The sequence below is a fragment of the Eublepharis macularius genome, chromosome 3 (genome assembly GCF_028583425.1).
Source record: "Eublepharis macularius isolate TG4126 chromosome 3, MPM_Emac_v1.0, whole genome shotgun sequence".
Lineage (NCBI taxonomy): Eukaryota > Metazoa > Chordata > Lepidosauria > Squamata > Eublepharidae > Eublepharis > Eublepharis macularius.
Genome location: NC_072792.1, coordinates 179,609,065 through 179,635,393, shown reverse-complemented (window position 1 = coordinate 179,635,393; position 26,329 = coordinate 179,609,065). Strand labels below are relative to the sequence as shown.

The following is a 26,329-nucleotide window of genomic DNA, read 5'->3' as shown; positions in this document are numbered from 1 at the left end:
CCCCTGGGGAGCTCATATCTGACGCAAGCATTTCCAGGACCTACCATTCGGCTCAGCTTGGCATTCACAAAAGTGAGGTCATCTAAGGTCAGCAGCAACTTCTTTGACCCCTTGATGATTTGGCGATAGAAGGCGCTGTGCCTGCAAAGGAAAGCATTCTGAACACTCCAATTATCTTTTGCAATTGTGTGGAGGGGTGCGTACCTATAATTGCACTCTATTGCATAGAAATCTTGTGGTTGACCCATTGCATAGCATGTTCAATCCAGGCATGGAGGGAGTGGGCAACACAGTGTGTTTCATTAAGGCAGATGGCTTTGAATTAGAGAGGAGGTTAATGGGTTTACCCTGATCTGCAGCCTAGGAAAGCTTGATCTTGTCAGATCTTGGAAGCTAAGCAGGGTCCGCCCTGGTTAGCACTTGGATGGGAGACTACCCAAAAAGTTCAGGTCAAGGAAGGCAACAGAAAGCCACTTCTGTTAAACTCTTTGCCATAAATTGCCAGTGGCTTGATGATGCTTTACACACACACTAATAAGGTGGGCAACTTACTCCTTTGCCTCTATGCTCAATTTGAGCAAGTGATATTTTTCCTGGTATGGAAATAAAATGTTGGGGCCCGATAGCTAGCTAGCTAGACAGATAGACAGATAGACAGATAGACAGATAGACAGATAGATAGATAGATAGATAGATAGATAGATAGATAGATAGATAGATAGATAGATAGATAGATAGATAGATAGATAGATAGATAGATAGATAGAGGGCTCATTTTGAGGGGGAACATGAAGGAATGCAGTTCCAGTAGTTCCCCAAAGAGGTCACATGTCAGGTGGCCCCGCCCACCTGCCTCTCTGCTATTTTGGGCCCGTTTCGTCCTGGATTGGGACTGAAACGGCTGGGATCGGGCCTCTGATGGGTGGTGGATCACTCTCCTGCTCAGCAGCAGCCCGATCCTGACCATTTTGGGCCCCTTTTTGGCCATTTTCAGCCCCTTTTTGCCATTTTGGGCCCAATTTCGGCCCTGAATGGCCAGGATTGGGTCCAAAACAGCCAGGATAGGTGATGCCAGGGGGTGTGGCATATGCAAATCAGTTATGCCAATGACACATTTCCGGTGATGGCAAGGGGCGTGGCACATGCGAATGAGTTATGCTAATGAGTTCCTCCAGCTCTTTTTCTATGAAATGACCCCTGGATGGACGGACGGATGGACAGACGGACGGACGGACGGACGGACGGACAGACAGACAGACAGACAGATAGATAAGGAATGAGTGTGTCTTGAAAGGCATAGAATATTTAAGGTAGTTGAGTATTGCTTGAAGAGGGGATAGAAAACAAAGTGGGGGGAAGAAATTGGAGAGAATATATAATATCCTGAATGGAGAAATTCAAGGAGGGAGAATTTCCTACTGATTTATTTCCCCAAGACTCAGGATTGCCGGGTTCTCCAGCGGCCAGATCGGGGATATTGGGCTGGGGCCGTGCATACTTGTTTTCTTCCACGCTCACTCATCGTGGTGGAAAACGATGTCGTTTTCCATTGTGACGCAGAAAGTACCCCAGTTTTTCCTCATTCCCACTACAGGAGGCAGAGTTCTTTGGCCGGAAGGTGACCCGTATCTGCTCTCCTTCCTTCCTGATTAATAAATCAAATCCTCGAGCCAATTGCTGGGTGGCCTGCGATTGCTCAGACTAATTTCATGTTTGGAAAGACGTCCCACATCAATCAGCAATCAAAAGAGACACCCGGGGAAGCAGCAAGAACCCACTGAGCAGAATTCAGAAGATTTCAGGGCAGCTCCCCCCCTCTCTGCACAGATGGATGGCTGCCTGAACAAACCTTCCTTTCAGCAATTCCAGGGCTCTCGTAGCATCCAAAGTACATTGTACTGATTCTGGACCCAAGGATCTGCTCTTGATGAGACCACACTCGTTCTAGGTTTTGACACGTCCTTCTGCCAAAGGGCAGCAGCTGCGAAAACAAGCCTTTTTTCCCTTACCCCTGTTTTCCTAAGCCATCACTGGGGGAGGCTGGATGACTCCGGAGAATGTCAAGAGAGGGGATGCTCAAAGAGTGCTGAAATGCATTCATGTGCCATGATAAATAATCTTCTTGAATAACCAGAACCTCCCGTGAGCCTGAAGCACCCACCCAGACAGAAGAAGCTGTCCTTGCTGGGACTCAGCTTTACCTCCCCCCACCGTCAGTTTTCACTGCAGACCAGTAATTCTACTGTGCATCTACGCTGGATGTGATCGGATTTAAATATCATCCTTTGCCTCTCACCAACACGAGGTCATCCAGATGGGAATTCAGGACTGGCAAGGATTTTTTTTCTTACAGTGGGTAAAGCTCATGTGTCCTGGGAAGAGATATTCTATTGGATTCCCCTCACCAGGGCTTTTTTTCAGCAGGAATGCAGTGGAACGGAGTTCCGGCACCTCTTGAAAATGGTCACATGGCCGGTGGCCCCGCCCCCTGATCTCCAGACAGAGGGGAGTTTAGATTGCCCTCTGTGCCGCCGAGCGGCATGGAGAGCAATCTAAACTCCCCTCTGTCTGGAGATCAGGGGGCGGGGCGACCGGTCATGTGACCATTTTCACAGAGGGCGATTTAAACGTTAAAAAACTCCCCCCTTGTTCCAGCTGACTCAAAGTGATGTCATTGTGCGGTCCTGAGTTCCATCACTGAGTTCCCACCACCTCTTTTCCCAGAAAAAAAGCCCTGCTCCTTACAGCAAGTATTGAGGCAAATTAGAAGGTTCCTGCTTAGGAAAACGTCAGAGGAATTGCCAAGGAATAAAAAAGGAGTTTTGATAAGATTTGCGGAACGTCTCTAGGGGGAGTTCTGAACATTTCTAGCAGTCAGCGCTTGTATAAATCTCTCCATCTGTCAGAAGCATGATGGAAAAGTCGGCGCTCAATTGGAACATTGTCATACATTTGAAAGCGGCTTGCATTTCAGGACTTGAATTGCGAAACCTTTCCAATAACATTTTCAGATTTTAAAGCAATTAAGCAGAAGGCCCAACTTGCCAAGTTTAATAAATTTATAATCATGGCCTCCTAAATCTCTTTATGCAACAACCATTCTTAGAAATGTTAATAATAACATAATAATAACATTCAATTTTTATATCGCCCTTCAGGACAACTTAATGCCCACTCAGAGCAGTTTACAAAGAATGTCATTATTATCCCCACAATGATCACCCTGTGAGGTGGGTGGGGCTGAGAGAGCTCCAGAGAGCCGTGACTAGCCCAAGGTCACCCAGCTGGCTTCAAATGGAGGAGTGGGGAATCAAACCCAGTTCTCCAGGTTAGAGTCCCATGCTCTTAACCACTACGCCAAACTGGCTCTCGACAGAAGAGAGTTCCAGTTGGGAAAATATGAACTCTATTTTTTACCAGTGAATAAACTCAACAGTTCCCCAATTACCTGAAGTTCATTTCATATTTGAGAAAAGTGTCCATTCTAGGGTTGCCAGGTCCCTTGAGTCTCCCAGTGGGAGACTGGGAGCCTGGCACTTACCCTGCGGAGGCTTTAGTGTCTCTCCTCCTGGCATGCATGATGACATCACTTCTGGGAAGTGACGTCATCCCACGGGTCAAAGGGCTCCCATGCTCGCCAAAGGGCTGAATCACCCCCCCCCCTTGCAGGCCTGATTCAGCCTGAAATTGTATGCTGCGCCACTTGGGGGGGGGCACTGCACTGCTGGGGGGATCCCCAGGGAGCGACCCCCCCTCTGGCCATGTAAGTGGGGGTGGGGGGAGGAGGTGGAGCAGGGGATCCCCCACCCTGGGTGGGGGAATGGCAAGCTTTGCCCATTTGGAAAGCAATGGAACTGTCTCATATCAAGACAGACCGTGTGTTCCATTGAAATGGGGACTCTCTACTCTCCCTGGTGGCAGCTCTTGAGGATTGCAGGCTCAGCCAGACCTTTCTCAACATCAATCACCTGCGATGCAGAGCACTGAAACTTCTGCAGGAACATAAGAGCATAAGAAGAGAGAATTGACTCCAGCATGCAGTATCACACAGTGGCTGATCAGTTGCACTGAAGAGTCAATAACAGGGCATAAAGGCCAAGGTCTTCTCCTGATTTTGCCTCCTGGTAGAGTTATTCTGAAGTCCACTGCCTCTGAATGTAGAGGTTCCCATTAGTCACCATTGCCAGTAGCTGCTGAGGAGGAATCTGTCTAATCTCCTTTTAAACCTGTCTCTGCCTGGAGCTATCACTACATCCCGTGGCAGCAAATTCTACATTTTAATCACTCATTGAGTAAAGAAGTATTTGCTTTTGTCTCTCCTGATTCTCCAGCCCATCACCTTCATTGGATCCCCCAAGTTCTAGACTTATGGGAGAAAGAGAAGAAGTTCTCTCTGTTTACTCTCTCTACTCCATGCATCTTTCTATATAAAAGGCAAACTGTGTTTCAGACAACTCACCTGCTACCCTGGGGTGCCTCCAGAGGGCGGTGCCGAGGCAGGAAACCCAGACCAGGATCAGGAGCGGAGCAGGAGGCAATGCCCACCCCCTGCCTTCACCCAGCTGGGATCAGGAGCGGAGCAGGAGGCAATGCCCACCCCCCACCTTCACCTGGTCTGGATCAGGAGCAGAGCAGGTGGCAATGCCTGCCCCCAGCTTCACCCAGCCAGGATCAGGAGCAGAGCAGGTAGCAATGCCTGCCCCCAGCTTCACCCAGCCAGGATCAGGAGCAGAGCAGGTGGCAATGTCCACCTTCCTGCCTTCACCTGGCCAAGATCAGGCATGGAGCAGGTGGCAATGCCCCCCCCCATTCACCCGGTCTGGATCAGGAGCAGAGCAGGTGGCAATGCCTGCCCCCAGCTTCACCCAGCCAGGATCAGGAGCAGAGCAGGTGGCAATGCCACCCCCCCATTCACCCAGTCTGGATCAGGAGCAGAGCAGGTGGCAATGCCTGCCCCCCAGCTTCACCCAGCCAGGATCAGGAGCAGAGCAGGTGGCAATGTCCACCTTCCTGCCTTCACCTGGCCAAGATCAGGCATGGAACAGGTGGCAATGCCGCCCCCCACCATTCACCCAGTCAGAATCAGGAGCAAAGCAGGTGGCAATGCCTGCCCCCCAGCTTCACCCAGCCAGGATCAGGCGCAGAGAAGGACGCAATGCCTCCCTCCCTCCCCTTTCTAGAGCCTGTTGCATTTTTTCACACAACAGACTTTATTGCTGGTAATTTTATAAACCTCTAACATGTCCTCCCCTTAGTCATTCTTTTCTAAACTAAAAAGTCCCAGACTCCTCAGCCTTTACTCACAGGAAAGGTGTTCCAGCCCCTTAATCATCTTGGCTGCATGCAAAGCCCATGTTCAGCCCCTGCAGCATCTCGAGCAAGCAAGCCAAGCCGCATGCTGCAGGAGAAAAGCAAGCTACCCAAACCTCTGATCTAGAGCTCCAGTTACAGCTAAGGCTCTGGTCCTTGGAGAAATCTCTCCACTAAGCAAGGGATCAGGAGTTCTGTGGAGTAAAACATACACTTTGCATGACTAAATCTGCAGGTTCCATTCCTAGCATTTCTAGCAGCTGTTTGAACATAGAGTTTTTGCTCCAATACCAGAGTAGTTCCGGTGGGCCGACGACATGATGACATCACTTCTGGAGGTGACATCATTGTGTCACCAATGAGGTCATTAACTCACCAGTGATCATGCCTGGCAGCCAATAATTCTCTTCCCTGCCCCCTGCGGTCCCAACCCCCTCCCACCATTTGCTGAGGGGACCTGGCAACTGACCCCATTCTAAAGTGAACCATGAAGTGGAATCATCATTATTTATGGGGCAGCCTGCACTGATAGGTTAGGCTAGCCAGCTTCTGACCAGCACTGAACTCTAATTCAGGCAGGAATGAAGAAGATTCCTATAATGCTGGGAAAATCACAGCTGTAGCCAGTTGACAGAGGAGATTGCAAGAACGTCTGAGACACATGATTTGATGTGAAAGCTTATATCTAACTGTTCTTGAGGGACTGGTACATATCATGGTTTGTAATTACTGTTTTTAGAAGTGTTCAGTTGGAAATCAGTAATCGCCTGTCATATCCTGAATTCTCAGAGGATTCCAAACACCTGGCCTGGAATAATAACTGTCTGTTTAGCAGTTAGTTAGCAAAATATCCTTCTTGAAGTTTGCAGCCATTAACCAGTCAAGACCTCCTGGTAAAACTCCCTTTGAGAGTGCATAGTTGGACAGCAATCGGGCTAGGTGATGGACAAAACGTGGAGTGGATTCTCAGAGACCACTGGGTTGGAACCAAGAAAACAAAGCAGGCCAAGGGAAGACTGGGGATATTCTACACTAAAACAAGTACCAATTTTGGCACCAAGGAGAGGCAGAGACTAAATGCAATGTGATCAATAATCTCTTCTAAAGAGCTGCAACAACCCTGTGAAGTATGCTGTGTGGCAAAATGGGTGACAAGCTCTAGAACACCTACTGAATCTCATGGCTAAGGGGGGATTTGAACCCAAGACCTATATTTAAACCGCTATGTTTCCAGAACATACGACCAGCAATGTACACATTTTCTGCAAACTAAAGTACAAGGCAGTTTTCCTTTGCGCACCTAAAAAAATGACATTGTAAGAATGATTCACTCTCTGAAACACCCACCCATTTTAAGTCCATTGCTCTGGATGTGCCCTCCCAGTGTTCATAAAGAGATACAACAGACAGACTCCTCTGAAGGCTGGCAGTTCTGGTGCTTCTTTAATGAACTGAATGTTCCAATCACATCTAATGTAGAGCAACATAATCTACTCCCCAAAGAGGCTCGGTGGCAGACCAGAGCAGTAAATTGCAGATAATACAGAGTTTTTTTGGGTGCGGCTTCTCTCTGGGGTGGTTCTTGGGACTCACAAAGGCCTTTAACTAAAATTAAATTATTCATGGTACATTCACAAAGTTGCACACTATTGTACATACCATGTAGGATTTGCATCATTAATTACTAAGACATATTGGGTTTTTAGGTCATAGAATCAGAGGGTTGGAAGGTACCTCCAGGGTCATCTAGTCCAACCCCCTGCACAATGCAGGAAATTCACAACTACCTCCCCGCCCCCACACACAGTGACCCCTGCTCCATGCCCAGAAGATGGCAAAACACCATCAGGATCCCTAGCCAAACTGGCCTGGGGAAAATTGCCACCTGACCCCAAGGTGGTGATCGGCATTACCCTGGGCATGTAAGAAGGGGCCACAAGAACTAAGCATTCATATAACCCATTCTGCCCTTCCCCTCATGATCTGCCCAGGTTCAGAGAATCAGCATTGCTGTCAGATGGCCATCTAGCCTCTGCTTAAAAACCTCCAAAGGAGGAGAGCCCACCACCTCCCGAGGAAGCCTGTTCCACTGAAGGACTGCTCTAACTGTCAGGAAGTTCTTCCTAATGTTTAGCCAAAACCACTTTTGATTTAATTTCAACCCATTGGATCTGCTCCGACCTTCTGGGGCAATGGAAAACAACTCTGTGCTGTCCTCTATATGACAACCCTTCAAGTATTTGAAGATGGTTACCATATCACCTCTCAGTCGTCTCCTCTCCATGCTACACCTACTGAGCTCCTTCGACCTTTCCTCATAGGACTTGGTCTCCAGACCCCTCACCATCTTCGTTGCCCTCCTCTGGACACCTTCCAGCTTGTCTATATCCTTCTTAAATTGTGGTTCCCAAAACTGAACACAATAGTCTAGGTGAGGCCTAACCAGAGCAGAGTACAGCGATACCATCACTTCGCGTGATCTGGATACCATGCTTCTGTTGATACAGCCCAAAACCACATTTGCCTTTTTAGCTACCGCATTACACTGCTGACTCATGTTCAGTGTATAGTCTACTAAGATCCCTAGATGCTTTTTGCACATACCACTGCCAAGACGAGTCTCCGCCATCCTATAATTACGTATTTGATTTTTCCTACCTAAATGCAGAATTTTACATTTATCTCTGTTGAAATTCATTTTATTTGTTTTAGCCTAGTTTTCTGGCCTGTCAAAATCATCCTGTATCCTGACTCTGTCTTCTACTATTTTTGCTATCCCTCCCAGTTTAGTATCATCTGCAAATTTAATAAGCATTCCCAATATTCCTTCATCCAAACCCTTTATAAAAAGGTAGAGCTGTCATATGTAGAGAGCAGCTGCTCTGGCCCTTCCTCTTTCTTGTTGAGTTCATACGTTGTTACAAGTTTCAGCCTGCCTCATTTTTTTGCCGGCAGTACTGATTTGTTTATTTTATGTATGGTGTATTTATGTCATTGACACATCACTGATACATAACACCTTTTCGTGCCATCTCTATGTGATTCAAAAGCAACCGCAACGTAAATGAAATGGAAAAGTGTGTACATTTTTATGGGAAACCTGAAATGAGGAAAAAGAAAATGGGATGAAAGCAGGGCTTTTTTTCAGGGGGAACACGGGGGAACGGAGTTCCGGAACCTCTTGAAAATGGTCACATGGCTGGTGGCCCCACCTCCTGATCTCCAGACAGAGGGGAGTTGAGATTGCCCTCTGCTAAACTCCCCTCTGTCTGGAGATCAGGGGGCGGGGCCACCGGCCATGTGACCATTTTCTCAGAGGGCAACCCACTGAGTTCCACCACCTCTTTCCCCAGAAAAAAAGCCCTGGATGAATGTAAAGACACACGGCTCTGTTTCTCCAGGCAAGAAGCGCAGTTGAAAGGGGGAAATCTTCAAACTGAATCAAAAGTTCTCACCTGATGAGATAAACCAGGCACATTCCAAAGAGGAGCAGGAAGAGAGGAGGCAGCAATACCATAACCACAATGGGTGGATCCTTGTCTAAAGAAGAGAGGAGGGGAGAAGAGTAAGAGAAAGACCTGATTTGTTATTGGGAGTAGCACAGGCAGGGTTGCCAGGTCTAGGTTGGGAAATTCCTGGAGATTTGGGGGGTGGAGCCTGGAGAGGGCAGGGTTTGGGGAGGAGAGGGGCCTCAGAATGGTATAACGCCCTAGAGTCCACCCTCCAAAACGGCCATTTTCTCCAGAGGAACTGATCTGTGTCACCTGGAGATCACTTGTAATTCTGGGAGATCTCCAGCCACCACCTGGAGCCTAAACCAAACACAAGGCTATCCCCGGTATGAGTAAATTCAAACCAAAAAGGGGCTAACCGCCCGGGAATTTCTACCAATTAACACACAGTCACTAGTTGTGCCCAGCATTCAAACCTCCACTTCTTTGTTCTAATACCTGTCCAGGAAGAAAAAAAGAATAAAAGGAGAAATCGTCAATGCTATAAATTTAAGACTTTTCTTTATTTACTTACCTTGACTGGGTCCTGGAGTCTCTCTGTGTGAGGCTATTGTCATAACGAGATATGTAGACACGGTCACGAGAAATTACTGTTGTATTTATTCAAGCACAATTAATTGGATGAATTTGCATTGAATTAGCATTATTATATTTGCACTTGAATACAGGAGAGTGTTGTTCTTTAACTAGTGGCTGTGTGTTAATTGGTAGAAATTCCTGGGCGGTTAGCCGCTTTTTGGTTTGAACCACCTGATGCCCAGTAGCAAAGATGCAGTTTACAATTTGTCCTAGAGCAGAAACAAAATATAGCACCGACTTGAAATCTAGTAAAAATTCCTCATTCAGACTTTTTAATGTTCTGCATATTTTGTTTGCGTACATTGCTAGGAATGCAAATAGATATGAGGGGAGGGCATACATTAAAGTCATGGCTCCTGATGTCACAAAGGCACTGTAGGTGAAACTGATGGTCTGTGGGGGGCCTTCTGAAAAATCTGAAAACGGGCAGGGGGGGGGGTTGCATTCTCACCACATTTGAGTGTCATCAGTTCTGGGGGACTTCAACATTCATGCCATGGCATGGATTTGGTTTTGCAAAGTTTGTGGGAATCCACAAGTGGGAGTTCTCCTGACCTCTTCAGGCAGGCCATTCCATAAGGAGGGGGCTACCACAGAGAAAGCATGTGGACGGTCAGCAATGGATTTCACAGGGTGGTGTCTGCAGAAGGCCCTCTTCAGTTGAGTGAAGCTGCCAGAGTGGAGCATAGGAGAGGTGGTCTTGCAGATATGAGAGGCCGAGGCCACAGATGGTTTTGTAAGTGAAAGCCACAACCTTGAATTGAGCCTGGTAACGGATGGGCAGCCAATGGAGCAACTGCAGAAATGCAGTGATAGGCATGCTCTGCCTAGCTTCTGATAATAACCAAGCTGCAGGGTTCTGAACCGACTGAGTTGACTTTCAGGGGAGACCGTCGTAGAGTGCAATACAGTAGTCTAGTCTTGATGCTACCATTGCATGAATCATGGCCAGATCAGCCATGTCAAGGTAGGAACAGGGCCGGCGCACCCATTGAGGAAGGTCCAGCCCCTGCCTCGAGCACTGAGGCGCTGAAGGGGGTGCTGGGAGTGGGGGCGCATGCTGTGGAGCTGGCGTGCCCGGCCCACAGCTGCTGCAGCCTGCCAGCCCTCCCGCCCCACACTGCCGCTGTAGCTGCCACCACCAACACATGGCCGGGAACAGCAGCCATGGGCCAGGTGCAGCAGGCATCCAGGGCGGCATGCGGAACCTCCCCAGTCACTTGCCATACCCAACTGGGCGCGTGGACAGCCTCTGTGCGCCATTCCAGCTGCCTGCCGGCCAATGGGGCCAGCTTGCTGCATGATGATGTCACACACAATGATGTCATCATGCAGTCTGGGGGGGCGGTGCACACACTCTGTGTGCACGTGCATTGGGGCAGCCTTGGGCACCAAAAACCCTGGCACCACCCCTGGGTAGGAATCCCAAATTCCCCGTATACACAAGTATGAAACTATAAATTTTAAATTTTAAAATATTTATATTTAAACGAGACTTAAACAAGAGCTTGGACTTCTTTTTCGTTGAACTATATAGTAGAGATATTGATACTGACAACTGCTGATAATATTTATTGTTGGACTTATTGTTAAATTTATTGAATGATGAACTGACTATTTATTGCTATTTATGAATATTTATTTGTGGTCTATGATATTAAGTGAATATTTATGTGTGTGAGTAGGAATTGCTGGAGCTTGGTAATCTAATTGATATAAATAGATTATTTTTATGTTGAGCGCTTTGCACTTTATTGTGAATATAAATATTTAAAAATCTAAAAATTTAAAATTTATGAAGTTTCATACTTGGGGATTTTGGGTTCCTTTTTGGTAGGTCCAGTTCCTGTGTAGCCCTCTCTTATAGACCATTGATGATTCTGCACACGTTGGATAATGCCCTTTCAATGCACTTTATCAATCATTTGAGGTGGATTCTTTGTTCCGCACACACAAAAATCCGTTCCAAATGATCTATAAAGAGGATTGGAAGTGCATTATCCAACGTGTGCGGAATCAGTCACGGTCAAGGTAGGAGGAAGCCATCTTCTTTCATGGCACCAAAGCTCCGAAACGTTCTTCCCAGGGAGATTTGCCTGCCTCCTTCTGTTGCCATCTTCCGCCAGTGGGTCAAGATTTGTTTGTTTCACCTGACCTTCTCTCAGTGATCCTTGCTTCCTGCCCTGTGCTTTAGTTGCTGCTTTTATGTTTTTTATGTGTATTTTAACACTGGCTTTAATTGTTTTAATGAAGTCTTTTTGTTTGCTTTTAATGGCTTTTAAGATGTGTTTTTATGACCTATGTATCTGTTAGCAACCTTGGTGGGCCTGATGAGAACAGAAAGATGGGGTATAAATTTTGTAAATAAATAATATCCAGCCTAAAAATACCTCCGGTACGCTGCCCTGCTGTCATGTGTTACTCCAGAGAGCCCAGGAAAGCTTTGAGAAAGCCCAGTTGGACAGCCTCCCACTTCAGGGTATTGGCTGCCACCTCTGTCTCTCTGGTACGACTCAAATTATATTAAGTGATTCTTTTTCCTTCTTGCTGAAGTAAGCTCAGCGCATTCCCCAGGAGCATTTCTAATTGGAAGAAGCCAGCATTCCTACAAAACATTAAACAAACCGATCTTTAACCCTTTCCATCTGTCTGAGATGAAAACAGTTTGCTTTTTCACAGAGCAGAGAATGGTTGCCAACCGCCTGAAGAAAAAAGATCCTGTCCTGGTAGCAGAGGCATCATGGGCTGAGAGCCAGTTTGATGTTGTGGTTACGCGCATGGGACTCTAATCTGGAGAGCCAGGTTTGATTCCCCACTCCTCCGCTTGGAGCCAGCTGGGTGACCTTGGGTCCATCACAGCTCTCTCAGAGCTCTCTCAGCCCCACCCACCTCACAGGGTGTTTTGTTGTGGGGATAATAATAACTCTACTAAAGGGTGAAACCTAGGAGCAAGTCTTCTAACTGCACTAGAAAGAACTCCTGGTAATGGATTTCCTCACCAAAGAAGCAATATAATTTTTACAATTTTATATTGAAAAAGTGCATACGTGCAGAAAGTGCATTCAAAAGGTAAACATTTACAACAACAATCATACAAAAGTACGATGGTTGTTGTGGGTTTTCTCCGGCCGTGAAAGCCTTCAACAATACATACAAAAGTACTTTTGCTTGCAAATAGATATTACGATTCACTATAACAATTATTCTAGCCGATGTCTGTTGCTGATGTACAAAGCTGATGGAATTATTCCTGAAACATTTCAAAACAAGCAGTCCAAATAGTCCATAAAGCGGAGTAAGTGCTGTAAGTGCTGAGGTAGATAACGTTGGAGTATTCAATAAAGTGCACGACCAGTCTTCAAAAGTTCATACTGTCTTCTCTATTATTTCTCCATGCCCTATAAATTATTGGCTATAATACATAACAGTAGAGAAATAATACTGTCTTCTCTATTATTATTATTACAGCACTTACTCCGCTTTATGGACTATTTGGACTGCTTGTCTTGAAATGTTTCAGGAATAATTCCATCAGCTTTGTACATCAGCAACAGACATCGGCTAGAATAATTGTTATAGTGAATCGTAATATCTATTTGCAAGCAAAAGTACTTATGTATGATTGTTGTTGTAAATGTTTACCTTTTGAATGCACTTTCTGCACGTATGCACTTTTTCAATATAAAATTGTAAAAATTATATTGCTTCTTTAATGAGGAAATCCATTACCAGGAGTTCTTTCTAGTGCAGTGGGGATAATAATGACATATGGTTGTTGTGGGTTTTCCGGGCTGTATTGCCGTGGTCTTGGCCAAGACCATGGCAATACAGCCCGGAAAACCCACAACAACCATCGTTCTCCGGCCGTGAAAGCCTTCGACAATACAATAATGACATACTTTGTAAACCACTTTGAGTGGGCATTAAGCTGTCCTGAAGGGCAGTATATAAATTGAAAATGTTATTATTATTATTAACCAGATGTTATCTGTGGTGTTCCCCTTTAGCTGTGGGTTCACAGGTTAGAGTATCCAGGTACCTGTTCTCAGGTCCATTCAGCAGAGCCAAGCTAGTTCAAAACATCAGCCATTTATCTACAAGGAAGCAATTCCAACAACCAACAACTTCAGCTAACATACACATCTGGACCCTGAAACAAGAACGCCACCCAATAGGACCAAACTAACACAGATATTAGGGGAGGAGCCGACTGTTCTATTACATACATACATATAGGCAATAAATATATCACATTATTGACCGATACGGCCACATCTAAAAGACAAAAGTAATGACTACTGAGGAATTGCACAGTTTTAAAGTTGACAATGAGGAAATTGAAATTGTCCCAGTTTTTCTATTCTTTGGCTCAATCATCAACCAAAAGGGAGACTGCAAAGAAGAAATCAGAAGAAGATTGAGACTTGGAAGAGCAGCTGGGAGGGAGCTAGAGAAGAAGATCCTTAAAGATAAAGATGTCTCTCTGGGGAACCAAGATCAAGATAATCCAAACAATGGTATTCCCCATTACGATGTACGGATGTGAAAGTTGGACAGTAAAGAAAGCTGACAGGAAGAAAATGGATTCATTTGAAATGTAGTGCTGGAGGAGAGTTTGGCAGATACCATGCACAGCCAAAAAGAAAAATAAGGGCATACTAGATCAAATCAAGCCTGAGTTCTCCCCAAAACTAAGGGCCACTTTGGTCACATCTTGAGAGGACAAGATTCTCTGGAAAAGTCAGTAATGCTAGGAAAAGTGGAAGGCAGTAGGAAAAGGGGAAGACCTAAAATGAGATGGCTTGACTCAATAAAAGAAGCCACATCCTCCAGTTTGCAGGACCTGAGCAAGTCTGTTAATGATAGGACGTTTTGGAGGTCTTTCATTAATTGGGTCACCATAGGTCGGAAGTGACTCGACAGCCCATAACACATAAACATGCCCATGAAAAGCTTCAAGTAACCATTTTCACAGATAAAGCCTCTGCTAATAGAGCAGGACATTTTCCTCATGTCTTTTGGTGACCCAAGAAAGCAGAGATGGTTCTCTCAGGGATTTTGAGACTTCTCCACCCTCTCAAGCCTTCCTTCTTTCAGAGGATCAGAGCCACCGTTCCACATCTACAACTGAGGAATTAGAAACCTGGACCCAAACTTTCTGGAACAGCGGCAGTCCTAGCCTAACTTGAACACATCCAGTGTTGCCTCGTGTAAAAAAGAGTTATGACCCAAGATGATTTGATCACTCAGTCAATCAAATCAAGATTTTAGGGGAGGAGCCATGGCTCAGGGTATCTGCTTGGCATGTAGAAAGTCCCAGACTCAGCCCTTGGCATCTCCAGTGAAAAAGGATCTGGTGGAAGGTGATGGGAAAGACCTTTGCTTGAAACTATGGAGAGTTGCTGCCAGTCTAAGTAGATAATATTGACCTTGATGGACCGATGGTCCATCAGTATAAGACAGCTCCATGCATTGATATGATTGTTACCTCTGGCATCAGCAATCTCCCAAGATGACCTTAGGCAAGCCACCTTCATTCCCTCCCGTCCCTTCTGCATTACTGGGCTGATAATATTGTCCTGCTTGCAGGCCAGGGTATGAGAGTATGAGAGTACCACGGATAGGAAAGTCTAACAACAACAATAATTCCGTGAAGCCTAACTAAGACAGAATTTGTACTATCAAGAACTATAATAAAGTATATTTAATATAAGTATGTATGTAGTCATTCAAAAGGTTCTTCACTTTGTATCTTTGTATGATATTATTGGGCTAGTGCAATACTGGTGCATCTGACTGTTAAAGGCACTTTCTGTTGTACGCTCCAAGTATAGGATATAGGAGTTGTGATATGCAATATTTAATGGCGTTAGCATTTTAGTATGTTATAGAACTGGTATTTGTGAACTTAAGGCTCTTTGTAGGTATACGTACCTTATGGATTAACTGGCTGTAGATGCAGTGAAGTACCTTTTGAACGACTACACACATAATTGTTTTAAATATACTTTATTATAGTTCTTGATAGTACAAATTCTGTCTTAGTCAGGCTTCACGGTACTACTTGTAGGCCTGTCAAAAGGGTTATAATGCTTATCAACCACTCGGACACGCTACAGAAAAGAGAAGCAGCAGGATATCTTACCTCTAATGCACAGAACATCTGGGTCAAACCAACAGCTGGAATCGGCAGGGGGCGGGCCTCCTCCGGGAAAGTGTATGGCTGTTCCCAGGGGCTGCACCAAGCCTGAGGATGCAACCAGCAAGTAGGTAGGGGATAAGTAGCTCCCTTTGCCGTCTGTGTCCAGGATCACGTAATTGGCCAGCACTTTCCCCTTGCTGTCGGTCTGTACCCTGTGGCTGAATCCTGCAAAGTTAAGGTTTTTCACATGTTCTGCCAACGTTATCCCCGAGAGTTCATAAGTCCCGTGCCAATGCGCCTTGTCTAAAGCTTTTGCGGTGAGATAAATAGCATCGTAGATGGTTCCAAAGAGAGGAATCACCTGGAAAAAAATTAGATAACCTTTTTAATTACTTGAGCACTGAGTGTTTCCCTATATTGAGTTAGATCCTTGGTCCATCAAAGGTCAATATTGTGTACTCAGACTAGCAATGGCTCTCTGAGAGCAATCAAACCCAATTCTGGGCCGATTCAGGTTGAATCAGGACCAAATTGGCCTGGATCTGGCCACTGTGGAGTGTGGCAGCACTCCCACACTCTGCAGTGGCCGATTTGGGTAATTGGCCCAATTCGGGCAGAATCTGGCCCAAATCCAGCCAAATCCAGCTGCTATGGCATGCAGGAGTGCATCACACTGCCCAAGAGTGTGCTACACTGCCTGGGAGCACTCCCCAGGAGGCATGTTCCCCCCTCGCTGGCCAGGTAAGAGGGGGAGGGGGTGGAGGGTGGGACCAGGGTTTCTCCAGCCCCCAGCAGGGGACTAGCATCCCTAGCTTTTTATGGTTTCTGGAATACAGCCGGAAGCGGGGTAGAAATTTGACGAAGAAATGAAATAAATATTTAATAGATATTTTCAGTGTTCTCCTTTCCAGTGGAAGCTGACACAATTAAATCAAACTGGGCAGCCCATAGAATTTGGGGACTGGGCCTCCCAGGGGTCATTTCGTAGAAAAAGAGCTGGAGGAACTCATTAGCATGACTCATTAGCATAACTCATTAGCATATGCCACGCCTCTTGCCATCACCGGAAGTGTGTCATTGGCATGACTGATTTGCATATGCCACATCCCCTGACATCACCTATCCTGGCTGTTTTGGACCCAATCCTGGCTATTCAGGGCTGAAATTGGGCCCAAAATGGCAAAAAAGGTCTAAAAATGGCTGAAAAGGGGCCCAAAATAGTCAGAATCAGGCTGCTGATGAGCGGGACAGTGATCCACCACCTGTCAGAGGCCCTATCCGGCTGTTTCGGCCCCAATCCAGGCCGAAACAGGTCCAAAATGGCTGAGAGTCAGGTGGGCGGGGCTACCTGACATGTGACCTCTTTGGGGAACTGCCGGAACTGCTTTCCTGTGCATTGAAACGAGCCCTGGGGTCTCCTATTTACCAACAGAGGCTGGGGAATTACCCCCAGGCTCAGTTTTCTGTCTCCCAAGGAACTGAGGAATGGGATAAAAAATGGCCTTTAGAAATTTCCCTAGGAGGTAGCCTATAGCATTACCTAAAAGTGACACCACAGCCTCCTCAGGCCTTGCTCCCCAAACATTTGCCAAGGCAGTATTGGGACAAAACAAGAAACAAGAAACTTTGCCTAGCACTCACCTGCTGTGGCTCTAAATCTGTTGTTATTTCGCCCCTTTGTTTTGCTGCCCTGAATGCTTCGTAAAACTCTTGATCTCCAGGCTCTAAGGTGATAGTCAAGACCGAGTCGTAAGCTTCCCGGAATGCGCGGTCCTTGTCAAGGAGGAAGTAGGAATGGTTTCGATAAGGAAGGCTGTACAGCAGGGTATCGTACGGCAAAAAGACGTATCTCCCATCGGCCAGGCCCATTTCCTGAGCTTGGGTTAGCAAGGTGGCCTGGTCTTCCCCTCCGACCAGAGCGGAGTGCATGCATAGGATTATAACTGCAAGGGAGAAACCAAGAGAAAGACTTTTAATCTTTCTTTGGGGTGAAAAGAAGGGGGAAATTACACAAACACCAAGTTCATGATGGAACCAAACAATAATTTCATGATGTAAGAGATACCTCTAAGATGCTTAGTAAGAAAATCCAACTCTCCCCTTAAAGTACTTTGTCTTCCTCTAGAGCATTAAAGTCAACTGGGGGTGGAGGGGGGTGGAGGGATATTAAACTGGGTGTATCTGTGGGCAGGGCTTTTTTTCTGGGAAAAGAGGTGGTGGAACTCAGTGGGTTGCCCTCGGAGAAAATGGTCACATGGCTGGCGGCCCCGCCCCCTGATCTCCAGACAGAGGGGAGTTTAGCTTGCCCTCTGCGCCTCTCGGTGGTGCAGAGGGCAATCTAAATTCCCTTCTGTCTGGAGATCAGGGGGCGGGGCAACCAGCTATGTTACTATTTTCAAGAGGTTCCAGAACTCCGTTCCACCGCGTTCCAGCTGAAAAAAAGCCCTGTCTGTGGCTTACAAAGTTGCAAACAACCTGATGGAAAAAATGTCTTGTCCCTTTTATCAGGAGTTTAATGTGTGGAACTGGGCAGGTAAAGCTTTCTATGGCAAGGAGAAAAATGCCATCACCTCTCTTGGTGGTGGAGAGTGCCCTCAAGTCATAATGGACTTAGGGCAACCCCTGGGAGGGTTTTTGCCTGCCTCTGCACCTCTGGTCTTCCTTGAAGGTCTCCCATCCAATTACTAACCAAGGCCAACCCTGTTTAGCTTCTGAGATCTGACAAGATCAGGCTCACCTGGGCTATCCAGGTCAGGGCAAGCCTTTCTTAAAAGGAAAGAATATGTTTCTCCTGACCTGTTGGCAACCCCAATGACTTAATGTAGGAGTTGGAATACTTTAAAATCTCTTTTGGACTGAGACGTTAGAAACCATATACATCCAATTTATATCCCATCAGTTTAAATGAATGTTGAGTTAATGTTGACCTTTCTCAATAAATTCAGTGGGATTTAAAAGGCCTTTCTTTTGCTTAGATGTGTCTTTGCTTGCAAATATGTGCTAGTAGGTAGATACACAGATGAACAGTAAGGTAGACAGAAAAATAGACGTTGCTAGCAATGAACATTTCTTCCCTTCTTCCTCTGTCTCGTTTTTCAAATGGTAATAAGATCAAGTTGGAAAGACTAGTACAATCATAACCCTCTAATCATGTTCTTGATGGTGTGACATATGAGGACAAAGGCTTTCTGGGGCCAGAGAACAAATATTTTCTCTTCTTCTAAAATCTTGTCTTCGCTTGCTTCATTTCAAAGGTAGGCGAAGTGCTTCTATTTTATTTTTTAACTGCTGTGAGCAGAGTTGGTAGAAAAAGAAATCGTATAAAAGCAATGCAAACGAACCAGTCAGATATTTCTTTGACCAGGCCTAGTCCCCCAAACATTTGTGCGCTTCATGCTTAAAATGTCTTCAGGCCTCTACTTGGTCGAGATGCTACCAAAATCCCCAGCCTCATTATTTTGTTTTGAAAAATCTTTGTTTCCTCTTTGTTTTTCCCTTCTGCAAATCAATCCCTCAAGCCTTCATTGTCATTCCACTTTCTGTTTCCTCACTAGGGTTGCCAGCTCCAAGTTGGGAAATTCCTGGAGATCTGGGGGGTGAAACCTGGAGAAAGTGGGGTTTGGGGAGGGAAAGGACCTTGGCATGGCATAATTCCATAAAGTCCCCCCCCCCCCAAAGTAGTCATTTTCTCCAGGTGAACTGATCTCTGTGGGCTGGAGACCAGCTGTAATTCCGGGAGATCTCCAGCCCCCACCTGGAGGCTGGCAACCCTATTCCTCACACCCAATTTTCCTTGTTAAAGTTTAGCCATTTTAATGTTATTTTTGCATCACTTATAAAGGGTATGATAATGGCCAAAAAGAAAGAAATGAACCAGGACAACAGCACCAAAAATGAGTAGCGCTAAAAAGCTCACAATGAGAACATACAAAACCACAAAGAAACTAGAAGAGGCATTTTCATACATCCACGCCACTTGCTCCTCCTATTAATCAGAAATACATCGTACTTCCCGTACACATATGTGCTCTGCAAACTTTGCAGATCAACCAGGGTTGAGCCATATGGATGGCTGCCACATTTTATTGTGCAAACTGTTTTAATGCTTTTAATGCTGATTTTATTGTAAACTTATTTATCTATGTTGAGATCCGCTCTGAGCCCATTTGCGGAGAGAACAGATATTAATTCCAATAATTGATTGATGGATGGATGGATTGAATAAACCTTTCCCCATTTTGAAAGAGATTGGGGGCTGAGAGAAAGGGCGATGCAGGGAGTCTGTTGCAGAGCTGCATCTTGACCACAGACCTTAGGGATGCCAGACCCCCAGTGGGGGCAGGGGATTACCTGTCCCCCCTCCCCATACCCCGCCTCCACTTACCTAACCAGCAGGGGGGCGCACACCTTCCATCTTTGCTCCCCCGCGGCTGTGCACTCCCGTGTGCAGCAGCCGCCAGAATCGGGCCCATTTTGCCACAGATCGGGCCCCTTTTGAGGCACTGCGGAGCACTCATGTGCAAAAGGGGCCCATTTTCAGGCGCTGCAGAGTGCAGAAGTACTCCTGTGCACTGCAGTGCCTCAAAATGGGCCCATTTTGGCACGGATTGGTCCCCTTTTGAGCCCCTGCGGAGCCTGGGCATGCTCCCAGGGGCTGCGCGATGACATCACTCCCGAAGTGCACCCGCACTCCCCTCTCCCCCAAGGTAAGTGCCAGGCCCCTATCTCCCGCCAGGAGGTTGAGGGGGCCTGGCAACCCTAACAGACCTCCACACAATCTCTCTCTTTCTCTGTCTTTCTCTCTCCATCAGGCACAGGATAATTTCCACCCCACTCACCTTTAATGTCCCCAGCAGCCTGGATCCTTGCCCAAGTCCCTCCAGTTCTTGCATCTCCATTGTAGACGGTTGTAACAAGATGTATGTGTAGCCCCTGGTTTCTCAGGGCCATTGCCAGTTTGTTGGCTGTGTCCACCCAAAAGTCCTCTTGGGAAGAGATGATGCCAACGTGAGCCCAGTTGAAATATTTCAACACCGCCACGAGGATGCTGGTGGACGAGGGCAGCGTCCTTATGAGCGTGGAGTGGCAGTTCGGATGGTCCAGTTCATAGTTTACGCACGTCCATGAGAAGACGGCTTTCTTCCAGCTCTTGCTGAGCAAAGAGGCTGTGTCACAGTAGCCGGGGTTCAGCGGTCCTATAAAAGCCGACGCAAGTTTTTCGAAGCCGATGAATCCAGCCAGAGCTTTACAGGTGCAGCAGTCCTCTTCTAGCAACACCCAGTCCAGCTGATGGGCAAAATTCAGCGAAGGATCCTTCTTTATCCGTTCCACAGCTAGCTTCGCAGCCACTTGGGGAAAGGCCTTGGAGAAAAAAGGATTGCAGTTCCATGGTCCAACTAGGCCAATTTTAAAGACCGTGCAATTTATTGGAAGAGGAAGTATTATCGTGCCCAGAATTATCCACCGTAATCTCACAAACATCCCGTAAGGTAAATTGGTATGTTCTTATCTGTTTAGAAATCTCTAGAGGAATGCAGCTAAAAAACCAGTAGAACTACAGCCATTGTCTCAGAGCAGGCTGAAACGAGGAAATTAACTTCAATGCATTGAATTTGACAAGTGCAAAGCAACACTGCAAATACAAAAAGGCTGGTGAAGAAGCAAGGAACAACGAAATGGGGTACAACCAATGCCGGCGCACCCGTTGCCAACCCCCATCTGGGAGCTTCCCCTCAGGAGCAGCTCAGTTGTTAGGAATGCCACGGACTTCTTATAAGCATCTTAGCAGCTATAATGCTTCTTTGCCTGCAAAAGGAATAAGAAAGGACATTAGATTGATATAATAGAAGGTTTTTGGTGGATGAGTAATTATTAGTATCCATTAAATGGATATTGTCTACAACCTGGAAAGGTGTTTATCACTGAAATGTGAATACTGAGTTATTGACACGTATTAATATATAGTCTCTTTGGACTGTGTGTTCCTTTATTGTATTGTATATCGGAGACTATCCCCTCTTCTTGCGGCTAATTTTCAGAGCAGGTTAGGGTGAAGTGGAAGGAAATATAAGCTTTCAAGAAGAATGGTACATTATCAAAAGTACTGTTAAGTGAAAATCCTTAAGCGTGCTTGAGAAAAAGCAGGCGACAGACAGTCAGGATAGGTTAGCATCAGTTGAAAGTCTCTGAATCTGGACAAATAGATAGTTAATGGTATGAATAAAAGTAACATGTTATGTATAGGCAAGAAAAATATTTGTGCAGAGTTTGTTACAGGGATACTATTGAACTGGTCCTCACTGCTAGTTCAACTTTAAAATCCTTGCTCTGAGTCTACTTGGCCCATCTGTTACGCAAATCAGCCCTGAAATCGCCATGCCATTGTCTGTTTCCTTGTTAACAAAGTTTCCCCCAGTAAAATTAAGGGTCATATCCTACTTTAGACTGGAGGAAGTCTCTCTGGCTTAAGGAGGCTGTCAGAGGAAGAAGTATATAAGCTGGAGGAAGTCTCCCTAGGCTAGAAGAGGGCTTCCAACTTTGTATAGTGGTGTGGTAGGCCAGCACATTTGTGTGTGTGTGTTAAATGCATAGAAATGGTAACATAAATCATATAAAAGAGAAACAAACCAGGGACACCAGCAAAGAAAAGGGACTGGAAGAAGTTATGGTGAAAAGAAAATGAAATGAACTGGACATCTTTATTTTATTTTATTTTATTTATTATTATTTTTTATTTATGTCATTTATAGTCCGCCTTTCTCGCTGAGACTCAAGGCAGATTACATAGTGTGGGATTAGTACAATCAGTGGCAAGGACAAGGGCAGGCATTTCCATACAGTTTCGAGAACATTTCCACAAACAATGTCATGGGGTAAATGAATACAAGTTTACAAAGATATAGTATTAGCAAGGATCCAGTATGGGGTTGAAGAATTGCTGAAATGGAACCTAATCAATTCTAGGACTTATATTAAACAATAACTTACATTCCTATTCTTCAAATGCACAGTTTCACTGCCCCGAGACCAAATTTCTTGTATTGTCGAAGGCTTTCACGGCCGGAGAACAATGGTTGTTGTGGGTTTTCCGGGCTGTATTGCCGTGGTCTTGGCATTGTAGTTCCTGACGTTTCACCAGCAGCTGTGGCTGGCATCTTCAGAGGTGTAGCACCAAAAGACAGAGATCAGGTGACACTGAGAGATCTCTGTCTTTTGGTGCTACACCTCTGAAGATGCCAGCCACAGCTGCTGGCGAAACGTCAGGAACTACAATGCCAAGACCACGGCAATACAGTCCGGAAAACCCACAACAACCACCAAATTTCTTATCTGCACTTTTAGTTTTTAACTAAAACAATGAGAAAAATCAGTTTCCTTTCTTTACAGCCCCATGAAATCCACTTACCGTAACCCTCCTCAGCGGATTTCCACAGCAGCGGAACTCGCTAGCGTTACTAGCCACTGTAATGCAAACGCCACGACCACTGGAGAGAAAACTTTGTACGAGGAGATGCCAAGAAGTACCTTTGCTGGTTTTTCTAGCTCGAAGAGAAAGGAACTAATTTCTGAAGTAGATAAATAATATTTGATGGGCAAACGCAGCATTGGTTGTCGTCCCTTGCAACCTGGGGCACATTGAGGCATGAGTGCTCAGTACCAAGGACAGCTCCCCCAGGGAATCCTAATTAAAGCTACTTTGAGCATTGTGCACTAGGCTGTGCGTTATTGGAGGCAATTCGGCTCTCAGAGCTTCTTTTTCCACTCTGTCTTCATTCATGGTTGTTCCCCCTGGAAGGTTCTCTTGTATGTTCGGGTGCGTCCCTAAGTCTTCTCCTTCTTAAATCTCAGCTCCGTCCTCGCTGCTGCATCCCATTAAAGCATCTAGCTTCTCCAAAGACTCATCCCTGTTCAATATCTGCAATGCCGTTCAGGACTCTATAATTGCAGAGATGGTATCTTTAAACTCCGAACTTGGATTAAGAGGATTTAATTTGCCAAGTGTTGTTTTTCGTTGCAATCCTCTGTCACATTGCAAAGCCAGAAAGACGTGGGCCCAGATAATTGATGATACAATATCATGTTCAATTTAACAGGACAATGCCTTTTCGTCTTTTAATGACAGGTTTTTATTTCAAATAACGTTTTTTAACCAATCCTTTTACAGACTGATGTTGGAACCCCATCCTGAGATTCCAGAAAAAATATTCTTTACTTTTCACCTGTGATTTGTTAAAAATAAAAAGGTAAAGGTAGTCCCCCTGTGCAAGCACTGAGTCATTACTGACCCATGGGGGGACGTCGCATCACAATGTTTTCTTGGGAGACTTTTTACGGGGTGGTTTGCCATTGCCTTCCCCAGTCATCTACACTTTACCCCCAGGAAACTGGGTACTCATTTTACCAGCCTCGGAAGGAAGGAAGGCTGAGTCAACCTTGAGCCAGCTATCTGAACCCGGCTTCCACCAGGATCGAACTCACATCATGAGCAGAGCTTGGGCTGCAGTACTGCAGCCTACCACTCTGCGCCACTGGGCATATTCTTATTTTGTCTGCCTGTTTCTTTCTTTGTTTAGTACATTTTTATCTTACCCTTCCTCCAAGGAGCTCAGAGTAGCCCATATGGTTTCTCCCACCTTTATTTTATCCTCACCACAACCCTGTGAGGTAGGTTAGGCTGTGAGAAAAGCTATCTATAAATGAATTAATTTTGTCTAAATCAGTTTAACCAAACTAAAATTAAAGGAATACCTTTCTATTAATCTGCTAAGCAGCTGTAAGTCCTGCCCTGGATGGTCCAGGTAGCTTCATCTCATCAGATCTCGAAAGCTAAGAGGGCCAGTCCTGGTCAATATTTGGACGGGAGACCATTATTAACAATCTTGGGACCATTTCTATATTTCAGCACAGGGATCCCCAACATGGTGCCCGTGGGCACCATTGGGTCCACCAACACCATTCCTGGCACATGCCAAGTGTTTTTAGAAAGTGGGAGGGGTCTAGTGGGGCTTTTGCCCTGCAGGGCTTCTGATTGGCCTTTGGAGAGTTGATTGACAGCACAGCTTTAAAAAACAACAACGAGTGCTTTGACAACATGTGCCACCACAGCAGAAGGATCTTCACTATGTGACTGGAGGAAAACTGTGTTTAAGCAAGAAAATGTTTTTCAACAATATGTTCATTTTAAAAGGCATACTGTTAAATGAGAGCGTCCGCCCAAAATGCTGAAGAGTAGCTATTAGAGTTATGCATAACCTCACTCCCTTTTGTGGTAGGCGCCGCCTCTTCAGGCAGCCATTTTATAGTTGGTTCTGTTTCCTTCTGCAGCCATTTTGTGATTGTGCCGAATGCCCTGTGTCACAATTCCAAAGGTGCCCGCAGGCTCAAAAAATTTGGTGACTCCGATTCTAACATATCCTAAACTTCCTTAGGAACTAAAGAATGTATTGTTTGTTAATTTACTTTCTTCATTTATAGACTGAGATTCAAGACAGGCTACACAATTAAAAACAATGCAATCAGAATGTACAGACGTGCAGCACACACACACGCCCCCAGACTGCGTGATGATGTCATCGCATGATGACATCGTCACGCAGTAAAGCCAGGGCCATTGGCTGGCAGGTGGCTGGGGCGGCGCGAGGAGGCTGCCCGTGCTCCGCACACTGCCCTGGCTGCCTGCTGTCCCTGGCCCGTGGCTGCTGTGCCTGCCTGGGGGCGTGTGGTAGCGGCGGCGGCGCAGGGCTGGCCAGTGGCCACAGCGCAAGCCAGGCATGCCAGCTCCATGGCGTGCGCCTCCACCCCCAGCACCCCCTCTGGCACTCCCTCTGGCCCCACGGCCTCCACCTCACCGCCTCAGTGGTGGCGCCGGGCCTGAGTCCACCCTCCAAAGCAGCCATTTTCTCTAGGGGAAGAACTGATCTCTGTCGCCCGGAGATCAGTTGTAATTCCAGGAGATCTCCAGACACTTCCTGGAGGTTGGTAACCCTACTCAGAGGAGAGCCCTCTTCCCTTTTTCACCAGTGGAAAAGTAGGTTGGATCCAACCCATTAGCTATGACCCCATTTCCCTTTTTTGGAAAGGCTCTCTGGCTCCTTCTAACCCAGGATTCTGTTTTCCTACTGTGCCCAGCTAGATGCCGCCGAACAGGGTGAGAAATGGGCCATAACCACATTGGCACTTACTCCCATGCAAGCAGAGAGAGGATCGCCACTGTAGCTGCACACTCTGAATTCGTAGCTGTGAACTGTGTGCAGCGTAGCTTTTGCTAAGCTTTGATAGTACGCTTTTTTCTGGATTTTGTATTTTGTCCTCCTTCCTACCCCTTTTGAATCCACCCATCCTTTCCTTTTTAAAAAATAATTAACCTTCTTTCTATAAAGGCATTTTTGGCTTCCTTGGTACAATCCATTTCTCTGGGATATTTCTCTGGTTCTCTTCCCTATGTGCCAGACCACTTGGGCACTGCCCACAGTTTGCTATAATCAGGGCTTTTTTTCAGGGGGAATGCGGGGGAACGGAGTTCCGGAACCTCTTGAAAATGGTCACATGGCTGGTGGCCCCGCCCCCTGATCTCCAGACAGAGGGGAGTTTAGATTGCCCTCCGTGCCTCTCCAGTGGAGGGCAATCTAAACTCCCCTCTGTCTGGAGATCAGGGGGCGGGGCCACCAGCCATGTGACCATTTTTTCCAAGGGCAACCCACTGAGTTCCACCACCTCTTTTCCCAGAAAAAAAGCCCTGGCTATAATACAGTTTTTCAGGGTGTTTTGGTTATTTTGCTAGGGCTGA

At 46.1% G+C, this 26,329-nt stretch overlaps 1 protein-coding gene across 1 annotated transcript in view; it reads right to left on the bottom strand.

Annotated features, from left to right (window-relative positions):
* The window catches only part of LOC129326333 (retinal guanylyl cyclase 2-like), a 60,715-nt gene extending 39,691 nt beyond the window's left edge, over positions 1–21,024 (bottom strand). Inside the window, exons 1-5 of the mRNA XM_054974488.1 lie at positions 20,382–21,024; positions 17,185–17,486; positions 15,547–15,904; positions 8,766–8,850; positions 45–141 (exon numbers count right to left, since the gene is read on the bottom strand). Of these exons, the coding sequence (XP_054830463.1) occupies positions 45–141; positions 8,766–8,850; positions 15,547–15,904; positions 17,185–17,486; positions 20,382–21,024 (1,485 nt within the window). The remainder of the gene's footprint in view (positions 1–44; positions 142–8,765; positions 8,851–15,546; positions 15,905–17,184; positions 17,487–20,381) is intronic.
* Between the last annotated feature and the right edge of the window lie 5,305 nt (positions 21,025–26,329).